General features: G+C 39.9%; 1 protein-coding gene across 1 annotated transcript in view; it reads left to right on the top strand.

Moving 5' to 3' along the window:
* Positions 1-11,469, top strand: part of lmtk2 (lemur tyrosine kinase 2) — a 167,281-nt gene extending 155,812 nt beyond the window's left edge. The window contains exon 14 of the mRNA XM_038820432.1: positions 5,082-11,469. Within this exon, the coding sequence (XP_038676360.1) occupies positions 5,082-5,110 (29 nt within the window). The 3' untranslated portion in view covers positions 5,111-11,469. The remainder of the gene's footprint in view (positions 1-5,081) is intronic.
* The last annotated feature ends 319 nt before the right edge of the window (positions 11,470-11,788 follow it).

The following is an 11,788-nucleotide window of genomic DNA, read 5'->3' as shown; positions in this document are numbered from 1 at the left end:
CTCGAGAGGTTTCTGAATCGGTCAACGACTCTATTCGCTGACTTCTTTGACCTAGACTTTCTGGGCTTTTCCCATGTTTGTGAACCTTATACCATCGAATTATTTAAGTTTCAACCCAAACACTCTCCAAAAACTGGGTGAAAAGGGCCAGACAGGAAGTAGACCTTGAGTGGCCAATAGTTGTCAGCTTAAGGGCTTGAATTTGGGTGTGTTCACGTGGGCCACCCTAAGTCTCGCTTGACCCAGTAAAATTGTGGAAGGGATGGAGGGAGGGATATATGTAGGTGGTGGGAAGGCCACCCAGGGAATTTTAACAGTTGCACCCTGCAAAGCTCCTGTCAGGGGACCATAACGTTCAGTCTCATTTGTTAATACAATTACAGTTTTCAGAAATGCAGTATGAAAGCAAAAGAAATCCACAAGCTAATATTTTACAAGAAAGCATTTAGTTGTGAAAATTGAGATTATAAATATACAACAGATGCTGCATTTCCCTGGGGGAGCCATTAGGTTTGGGAGCACATCATCAAAACTGCATTCCATGAAACACCAAGCTCTGATTTACATCGCCCGGATTCAACACTTTTTTTGCAATATAAAGGTGCTTTTTATATTATGTTTGCTTTTGCATGCATTATAATTTGTCCCTCTTTTTCAAACTCCTATTATATTGGGTTAATTGTAACTAAGCACACAAACCTGAACCAAACGTTTTGGGTTTGAGTCCCACTCCAGGACTTGATGGCCATGGAAGGTGTGTACATAATGTTGACAAACGGGTTGATTCTCAACCTGGAAATCCTTCCAACATGCCTATGACAGATGGTAAAAGGGCAAGAGTCTCCTGGTCAGCCTGAACCCGCAGAAGGCTACGGCAAACCACTGCAGTACCTTGCCAAATAAATAATAATCTTTATTAGTGTCACAGGTAGGCTTACATTAACACTGCAATGAAGTGACTGTGAAAAACCATGCACCTACATATGGAAGTCCATGGTCACCAATGTCCTCTTGGGACATGATACCTGAAGAGACAGAGAGAGAATTGTAACTTTGGGACTTAATATCTTAACCATAGATGTCAATTCAAAATTTCAAAAATATTTTTAAAGCTGATGTTTTTTCTTGGGTAACCCAGTGTCACTTGCAATGCAGAATTTTAGGGATTTAACAATACAATCAAAGGGTGGTACAGTGGTTAGTACTGCTGCCTGGGTTCGAACCCGGCCCCGGGTCACTGTCCATGTGGAGTTTGCACGTTCTCCCTGTATCTGCATGTGTCTCACCCCCAAAACCCAAAGATATGCAGGGAAGGTGGATTGGCCATGCTAAATTGCCCCTTAATTGGGAAAAAAAGAATTGGGTACTCTAAATTTTAAAAAAATACAATCAACAGAAACGTTCAACAGTTCATCTCCGAGTCTGCTATTTATCATAGAATTTACAGTGCAGAAGGAGGCCAATCGGCCCATCGAGTCTGCACATGCCCTTGGAAAGAGCACCCTACCTAAGCCCAAACCTCCACCCTATCCCTGCCACACAGTAATCTCACCTAACCTTTTTGGACACTAAATGCAATTTAGCATGGCCAATCCACCTAACCTGCACAACTTTGGACTGTGGGAGGAAACCGGAGCACCCAGAGAAAACCCACACAGACACCGGAAGAAAGTGCAAACTCCGCACAGTCAGTGACCCAAGCCGGGAATCGAACCTGGGACCCTGGAGCAGTGAAGCAACTGTGCTAATCACTGTGCTACCGTGCCCTCCATAACCTCTTTCCCCAAAGGGGACAACTAAATGGTGGTTTTAAAGAGTCATGCAAGGTTAAAAATTGCTCCAGTTTGGTAGTGAACCAACGCACATGTTCTCCAGACCCCAGACTACTTATGAGCAATGCTACAGGCGATCAGATCAGCTAGTGTTTTATAAATTTCATAATTCAGAAGTTAACCTTGGCTGACGTGAATTAAAATTGCTGCTCAGTTTTCAACATTGACAACACCAAGGACAGAGTCAATGGAAGCTGTCGCAGCTGATGCTTAATTTCTGCCAGCGAGGAATTGGCTTGTCGGGAGTTTAATTTACAAAGTAAATCCAACATCCATCATTATGAAGTCTGAGGTTTTAATATAGGATTGCGGATAGTTAAAGAGTCACTTGTAGAAAGTGAAGCAGGTGCATATTGCAAGATAAATACATTCTCCTGGCCTTGATTTCTAGTCAGTTGTGCTGGTTTAAATGGCAGATGTGCCTATATAAACAGGTTAAGTGTTCTGTCTGCAGCCACTGTGGCACTAAGTGAGAGTCGTTACATTTATTCTGAAGCTGTTGCTTGTATTAAGACTCCAGTTTATTTTTTTCTAATGTTCTCTCCCATTGCCTCCATATTGTAATAGTCTAACAAATTACACATTGGCTGTTTCTAGGAGGGTTTTGTTTAGTGTGGCTGATCACATTTGGAACCTTAAACGGATGTTTTACTTTTTTTTTATAAATTTAGAGTATCCAATTATTTTATTTTTTTTCCAATTAAGGGGCAATTTAGTGTGGCCAATCCACCTAACCTGCACATCTTTGGGTTGTGGGGGTGAAACCCACGCAGACATGGGGAGAATGTGCAAACTCCACACGGACAGTGACCCAGGGCCGGGATTCGAACTCGGGTCCTCAGCGCCGCAGTCCCAGTGCTATCCACTGCGCCACATGCCGCCCGGATGTTTTACTTTTGAAGTGGTTTTGCCATTTGGGAACAGGAAGCTCCATTTTTATGGCAACTTGGGGTCAGCACCACTTGCAATCAGTTCACGTACGTCAAGGCTTTCTGCCAGTCGTAATCCCCAGTCTCAAAGAGGGGCCCATTATTGTGCCAATCCTGAATTTGTTCAGTTCTCCTGCAAACAGGTGTCCTTGACATTGCCAGTTTGTGTTAATGGTGAGTGGTTTGTGCATGGACCCATATCCACTCGAATGGAGACTGCCTAATCCCCTTTTCCAGCAGTGCTCTTACAACTGTGGGGATGGGAAGATTTTATCCATCAGTTTGGAGTAGAATTAAATCTTGGCCCCAGAGCAAACATGCTGTTTCTTGTGGTCATTGTTTTTATATTCGTTCAGGTGTAGGCCTGTTTAAAATTAATTTAAGTTTTTCCTTCATGTTTATTTCAGTGATCTTAACACTGAACATTTTGGTTTGTTTATCAATTTCTCCATGTGATTTATTCTAATGTACTTCAGAAATTCACAATGAAGACATATAACAGAGCATCTTCAGTGAGATTAGAGAATCTGCCATTGCACTCTTCAGAGCCGAGGTTAAGGAGGAGGCTTAACAGAAGTGACCAAAATTTTGAGGTGTTTTTATGGAGTTGATGGGGGTGGGCGAAGGGAGGAAATTATTTCTGCTAGTAACAGAATTGATGACCAGAGGGCATAAAGTTAAGGTAATTGTCAAAAGAACCAGAGAGAGTCAGTTTTTTATTACACAGCATGTTATGAATTGGAATGCACCACGTGAAAGGGTGGTGGAAGCCAATTCAGTAGTGACTTTCGAAAGGGAATTGAAAACATGCTTGATGGGAAACATTTGCAGGACAATCTAGAAAGAGCCGGGGAGTGGGACTAATTGGATAGCTATTTCAAAAGGGCCAGCACAGGCATAGGGGGTGAACAGCCTCCTCCCATACTCTGCTTTTCATCATAGCCGTGCCTTTCCGAGCAGGCACTTATTTATTGAAGTTTACACAAGAGTCTCTACATTGGACAGTTGTTGGCCAGATTTTTAGCCATACAGCTTATACCAAATCCTTTTGCATAACCAGGTTAGGTGACATTGGCACAACAGTGTGAATAGAACACTTGAATAGAATATTTGCTGGTCTTAATATTTGGGATAATGATCACTCTGCACTGTGCTGTTATACGGGGATTTGTCGTACCTTATGATTATCTGCAAAATATCCTCTAAAAGAACAAATATCTTCGCAAATTTCTTCTGTGTTTCGTTTTGTTATTTTGGGGTTAAAGAATGGTTGACTGGCTCCTGCAAAGGTCCAGGCAGGTCTTTATCTGCAAGTGAGTGCACCAGCTGTGTGGTATTTGCAGTAGGAAAACAGGCAGCAAAAACAAATGGTCTAGGTTTTTTGCATTTCCTCTGTCTCCTTATTACATTTTTAAAAGTTAAAAATAACTAATAAAAAAAAGAGAGGGCCTTTTTCCACCAGTTACGTCAAGTTCATCTGACATCACATTCTGGATGAGTCAGAATTTCTTCAGCCAGATGTCAGCAAGGTCAAAGCCATATTTTTTTGTTTCTGTCTCTGGTGCCACTTACTTGACTGAGAGTCCAATTCTTGTCAATCTTCCAAGCTGCTGCTCAGTTTAAAAGATGTGATGTACAGACTCTTAGTTCCATTCAATTCTGTACTGAGAATTTCATTGTCTAGCATTTGGTCCCTGTGCCCACATTCAGTCTGTCACCAAGATCCAACTCAACTGGGTCACTGTCCACGTGGAGTTTGCACATTCTCCCCGTGTCTGCAAAAAGATGCGCAGGATAGGTGGATTGGCCATGATAAATTGCCCCTTAATTGGAGAAAAAAATTGGGTACTCTAAATTTAAAAAAAAAGATCCAACTCAGTCACCTTGCATCATTGCCTTCTTGCACCCAAAATGCAATAAAATTCCATAAAAGATGCTATAAGCTCCCCCCCCAGCCACCTGTGTGTATTTTCACAGATGTATGTGGGTGGCACTCCGGACCGGTGATGCATGCTTTTAGGGGTTTTTCATTGAGGAGCCTTGGTGAAAGGTCTATCAAGATAAGATAATATGAACCATTAGTTTTGTGCATTTAAGCTAAGATTTAAATAACTGTGGCACAGTGTATTTCCCTGCAGTGAAGATTAATGAAAACGGGCACTTTTTTTAAGAAGGCAAATAATGAATTAACTTCCACCTTCCTGCCCCTATCGTACTCCAACCCTGCACATAATATGTAATAAGTAACACTTCACTGGCTCTTGGTGAAGCTTAAAGCTGCTGCAATCTCTAATGTTTGTTTTTGCCCTTTTGCTCATAGGAAGCAGTGAAGATGGTGAAAAGGATTGAAACACAACATGGAAAGGAGGGTGCATCGATTTCTCAAATTTTTTTTAACGACCAGACTGTTTGATGGGTCAAGTCATTTCAGATTTAATGTAAGATGGATGAGTCGCCAAATCCTCTTCTAAGAAAATGAAATGAGATAGTTCGCAAAAAGGTATAAAATGCTTCAGTTTTTGTGTATGGTATATTAAAGATATTGTGTCCTTGTTGGACAGTAGTCAGTGTCACATCAAGGTGGGCAGAGATGTCAGGGGGAAAAAACCTTGAGGTTTCCCATGGTCACAACGCTTGGTAATCTCCTATTGAATTCCCTACAGCTTTACATATGATTTCAGTTTGGCAGAACATAGGACTGCTAATTGTCCATTAAGATTTTTGTTCCCTATAAAATACTGCAATGGAGAGTTGAAAACTTATCTCCAAATTTCTGTATAAAGTGTTATAACCAGTAAATGCTTGCTTTTTTCAGAGAGAGAATAAATTATAAACTAGGTGTAATTCTTAAACTCCAATACACCATTTCGGAGATATAAAGGGGATTTTATTCCAGAATTTACATTATGCTTTCCATGTAAAATGCATCCTGTGATTTTATAGTACTCTGATTTTGAAGTTATTTCAGAAATTGTTGTCCAGTGTGGCAGTTTATTAAATTCCAGTGGGGATATGAATGGGATGCCCAAAAATGATTATCATTTTCAGAAGCATGCTTTAACCACATGAATATTCCATAAATGTACTTATTCTCTTAAAACTGGCCACTCTACAGCAATAATGAAGTTTGCAAAAGATTGCAGTCAATCTGCCGACAGCAGTCTGAATTCTTTAACACTACAGATGGGTTTTGAAACAAACACCCCACAGCTGTGTGTACTAAGCATTTCTGTAGACTTAGAAACTCAGTTAAGGATGCATCTTTACATTGTAGCAAATTATATAAACAGTATGTATCAGTTACACCCTTCAGTTCTAAAATTCTGAGTGCTCCTACTTGTCCTGAGGCCCGTGTGAATAGTGTGTTTTCACGCAAGTTTATTTTCTTTTGCAAGACACTAGTGTCCATATTGCAACCAAGGTGGCCAGTATGGATCCGTCTTCCCTTGCCTGTAGCTCTCAGCAGATGGTAATGTTTTACACCCTTATCCACATTCCACCAATTCTGTGATGTTGGTGTGTGTATATTTAAAAAGTTTTTGAGACTGGGTAATGGTGCCATAAATAATGTGACCATTAGTGACTAAATGCTGTGCTAAGTGTGGCTTACAGAGAACGAAATATGGCACAAGGTAACATACTTGGGGGGGGGGGGGGTTAAATCAATAGTACTCCAGGTATGGTATTAACTTTTGAAGGGTGATCATTGGTGGAAAGATCTGACCGCCCAAATAGAGTGGTGAATGCCATCTGTGGGAGTCCCAGCTTTAACTCTAATTGAACAAACTGTACCCCATGTAAGCAAAATCAGACAAAACTGCTGCAGCTTTATTTTAGGCCAGATTAATTTGGAGATTATCACAGGAAAAAAATCAGCCAGGCTTCCTGTGAATTGTTGAAATATGTTTCCCTGTTGACTGATGAGAAACAGTTTTGATGGTCACAAGGAATAGTTTGTGTCCAGTATTGGAGCTATGAATGTGTAAAATAGATATTTTATTTCAATTTTATTTTCTTATTCTGAAGGTGTAAAGCTGTGCTAGTAGTGCCCTGACATTATTACCTCTCCAGGTTGGCTGTGCAGATAGAAAACACTGGAAGTCATTCACTGTGGGATCCACCACAGCTTGATCTGTTCTTTCCCCGATATCTGCATGTGCCCCTACCCATTTCCAGCCCTTGCTTTGTAGTCTTTACTCCAGTCGAATTCTGCTGTTGGTAGCCGTGTGCCAACTGCTACTGCTGCAGTCACTAAACCCAGGGGATACACTGCAGGTCAAATGTGCAATCTTGGAGGTCTCACCAGAGCAATCGTGCATCTCCACAGCAGTACAGATTCATTCAGAATGCTTTTCCTTCCCTAATTCTCCATCCTCACTCCTGATTTTGGAAGTGTAACAAATCTACCTAGCCCTGTGGGATCCCACCACAGAAAAGAAAGCACTTTTTATTTAACTGGAACACTCCCATCTTCTCGATGTCTAGTGTCTTGTAGAAATGGAACGAGAGTTTACTGTCAGAGAGTGTGGGGTTGTAAGAATAGTGATGAATCCAGTCGTGCCTTTTGTCTGATTTTAGAGCAGGGAGGTTGGAATTTTCAAAACATTGAACTGGATGTGGGTTTTGAATTTGAGTAAGCCTCGCTGTCATGATAAATCAGTCAGAGGAGTTGGTCCTGAAATCTCCCGCCAGGCATTGTGGCTCTCACTGACCTTTTACAAATATTTCTTCATCTGAGTGAACTACCACTGTAAGCTGTGTATGTTTCTGAATGCCAGTGGAACAGTAGCAAGCGAAGGTTTGCTGGAACGGATAATAGCTAGTGAAGATAATTGAGCCGGTTGTCGTGAGCATTTCAAGACCGCAATTTCTGAAGTTATCCAGATTGCTGATTTTCTTTTAACGTCCTTCTTTGGGAATTGCTAGTTGTGGAGTTCATGGTTCTCAGGAAATGACACTCAGAAACAGGCCCCAAGGTTTCTGCTTTAATCCCTCATAGTAAAAAGGGGGTATCTGTTCAGATTTCCTATGATCTGGGATCACCTGATGCACGGGCCATCCACTGGTGCATCAGATTATTCGTAGCTTTGTACTGTTTTGGAACCAAGGAGTTATTTCCAATGGCAAACTCAGTTGTTGAATTTGGAATTTAATGCAAACAGGAAGTTAAGTACTTAGAAGATTTGAATTAGAGATGATACTTGCCAATCTTAACTCTTAAGGGCTTAGAGTCAGTGCTTTGTATGGCCCGATTTCTGCGATGTTATTGGAAATTAACAGTGTTTGCTGTGGAAATGTTAACAGTCTGAGATGGCTACCCTGAAATTCAATTTCTGAGACCCTCCCGGGTCAATAATTCAGTGGAAGACATAAAAACAAGGTTTTGCACAGAGCTCCCCACAGCTGAAACAAGCCAAGGGTTTCAAACACCCACGGCATTTTGTAGAATCTGCAGAAAAAAAGACATAAAATTACATGAAGACGGTTGCTGTTTATTTAAAAAAACATCTGTGACAGATGCAGACTGAAAATTGTCCTGTAGAAGTGGTTTTCTAGGAAACAGGTTAGATAAATTGTATTTGGCCCAGAACTTTCCTAAAGGTGCAGATTCCCCTGTGATATCTGGTTAGATTGACCAGTTCACCTGCAGTATATGTGCGTGACAATAAATAGCCACATGCATGTGTTTTCCCTGAACTGTGACTGGTATTGAGCTGGACAACTGCTTCGATGCAAATTGAACAATGTGGAAATGGCCATGCTATAATTTTACCTGGTGGGATGATTCACTAGGCCCTGACTATATGAAATGAAAATCATTGCAAATGCGGCAACACCTGATCACCCAGGCTCCGAGAACTTATCGATTTAATGTATTCACCTGACTATCTAACTCCACTAACTGGTGGTGAATACACAGACAGAATTAGTTATTGGCTTTTTTTGAATTAAAGAAGTTGAAGGCATGGCATAGAGGGAAACTGGAATTGCAATTTAGTCTTTGAATTATTAGCAACATTATTATAAGTTCTCCAGATCCCATTGCTGAATTTTTAATGATGAAATCTGTAGGATTTTCCTTCCTGGTTTGATCAGATCAGAGGTTAAGGAGAGTGAATGACCCCTTAAGATGCTAGCTCTACAGAGAATAATAACTGGTCTTCAGTACCGTTCAGAGCTGGGCCCTGAGCACTTGGTTCAGTGTCTGATGGTACATAGGTGTCATGGAACAATGAAAGATTTGAAGAAGTTAACTTGTGGAATGTCCCCATGTTCGTTAAATTTTGAAGTAATATTTAAAAGAAGTCCATGAATTGTGAAAATTGTTGCATCTCTTCTGCATTACTGCTGCCCATATTCTTCAGCTCCCTGTCGGGGAATAGATGCTGCAGCTATGAATTGCAGTCAGGTAGTATCCTGTTTATATTATGTATTCCCATCCAGTAGAAATCTGTAACTTTCACGCATTTGCAGTGCTCCTGCCCTCATGGGACTGTCCCACACAGTCGAAATATTTAAAATAATAAGTTTAAGAAGTGTTCAGGGCTTGGTACTGGCTGTGACTGGAGTTATACTGCAAGTTAGTTCCTGTGCAAAGCAGAAACCCTATTGTAAGGATACTAAAAATTGCAGCATAAGCTCTTAAGAATAGACCCCACTGCACATCGTCTCCCTCCTCATGCATTTATCCTAGGCAGTCCTATTTACTACCTACAAATGGTTACTGCAATCCCTGGATTGTGTTACAGTTTGTAGCACTCAAAAAATTACTGTTTACATATTTAAAAACTTAAATACAAAATATAGCATGTTGATTTTGTACTCGCATGTGTTTCCCGCACTGAGGGGACTGCCCTCTATGATGACCTTGTAAAAATGAGGAAAGTTTGTTCAAGTGATGGGATAACAGCTTTGTATTGAGATTAGGTGCATCATGGCATGTGTCGGTCAGGAATAATTTGTTAGTTCACTAGTTTGAAAGCAGCATATGGACTGTATATTTGACAATGAGAGGAACACCTGTTGAATTTGGATTACACTACTATACCTCATTTGTACATGCATACATGTTGTGATGGAATACCCTATTACATTGCTGAGGTACTGGCCAAGTTCTAATTTTGAAGCTGGTAGCTTTACCAATTTCAAATAGCTGTGCAATATCATAACCTTGAACACAATTCTTGTTATCGAACAGCTCATGACAGCTGTGAACTATTACTAGAGAAAAATGTACAAAGCAAAAATATTTTCATGTTTCTTGTGAAAAGTACAGGATGTATATTTTCCAGTGACTCAAAAATGTGTCTGTTTATGAACCCATGTTCCTCACAACCAAATGTAGAAATAATTTAGGGATAAGAAAGCATTTGGACCGTCGACAGGTAATCCATAAAAGTTTTATTGTCCCAAGGAAGATCCAGCAATTTTGTGGGAATTTAAACCATTGCCTTATCAAGGCACAGTTAGGGTGAGTGACACACCTAACACCACTCTTTATTGTAAATAAAGTAAAATCTAAGTAAAATAATGTTAACATTTTACTTTGTCCTCCTGGTGGTAGTCCATTGTGTGTTCTTTCCGTTACTAGTCAGTCAGACAGTTAGTTGCTTTTTTGGTGAGATGCTTAAGGAAGTGGCAAAAAGCATCATGCAAGTAGGAATGCTGTGATCCTTTTAATATTGCCCTCCATCCAGTGATGATGTGGTTATCGAGCAAATCACACACACCAAGCTCTTTGGCAGGCAGAAGAGCTGTCAAATAAGCATTAGTGCAATCACTCTTCTTGCTACGTGTGCAGCAGCTTTATTCGGTGCCACGCACCATGAATTTCCTCACTTCCAGGTTCCAGTTACCTTGTTGAGTTGTTCAGAACAGTACAGCTGTTGGATGAGTTTGTTTGTAAAATAAATGTTCACTCGGTTCCCACTTCCAACAGTACTGAACGTTTTCAGAATGCAGTGTCAAAGATGACCTGCATAAATTCTTGCTAACGTATTATAACTTAAATGCAAATATAGGTTCCAGCATGCTGAAGGTTTTGCCATGTTACTGCACATGTCTAAGATATTTCTGATTAAACAATGCAGTATGGTCCTATATGTGGTTTGACTAATCCTGTAAACATGAGCCATTGGAATGTGCCTAAACGATCAAAAACCGCATGTTCCGTTAAAAATACTTTCCTGTCGGGGTTCATGCTTGAAAATTATTTGTAAATAATGAAACACTATTCCCCCATCCCTACCCATCCCACTTAGAGTCGAAAGTTGTGTATACTTTTTTGTCAACAGTAGCTTGTTCTACATTATTTTGGATCTACTTAAATCATTGATGAAAATACCAGATTATTTTGTTCGATGTATTGCTTTACCTTGCACATTTGAGAAGTGTAACTTAATGTTTGATGGTACTGGATGTATATAAGTGTTTAATTCTGTCTGTAAATGGGAGATGATGTAACAAAGTCATAGGTACAAGGTTTCCTTTTGTAATTTAATAAAAATATATTATGAAATTATTGATTACATATCAGTTAATGAAAAAAGAAATCAGGTCACTGTCCATGAAATATGTACATTTTGATATGTAATATTTTTACTTTGATTTCCATGCGTAGTGTAATTCGATAAATTGTTTGTAATTTAAATGCACTATGGATATTTAATATTCAAAATAAAGTCAAATGAATTAATTTACATACTCAACTTTGTTCGACTTACTTTTTTTAGTCTTGTTGCAGATGTATTTTGAATTTTGCCTTTCAATTTAGCAATTAGATCATTGTTACTGTCTTCATGACATAAACTAGTCAGACAGACTAACAATACAAGATGACAACTTCCTTTGTAACACTCAGACTAGAGCAGCTACACTTCAGTTGGTGAGGAAAATTTGATCAATACCCAAGCTGTCTGCCTGATGTCATTCAGGGTGTGCTCGGTGTTGCTGAAACTGGCTTTGTGAGTTCAAAACTTGCTTTGGTGATAAGCCATCTTTAAATACTCCTGTTGAATAAATTGACAT

This window comes from Scyliorhinus canicula, chromosome 15 (assembly GCF_902713615.1).
Source record: "Scyliorhinus canicula chromosome 15, sScyCan1.1, whole genome shotgun sequence".
In the NCBI taxonomy this organism is placed as follows: Eukaryota; Metazoa; Chordata; class Chondrichthyes; order Carcharhiniformes; family Scyliorhinidae; genus Scyliorhinus; species Scyliorhinus canicula.
This window is presented reverse-complemented; position numbering and strand designations above follow the sequence as displayed.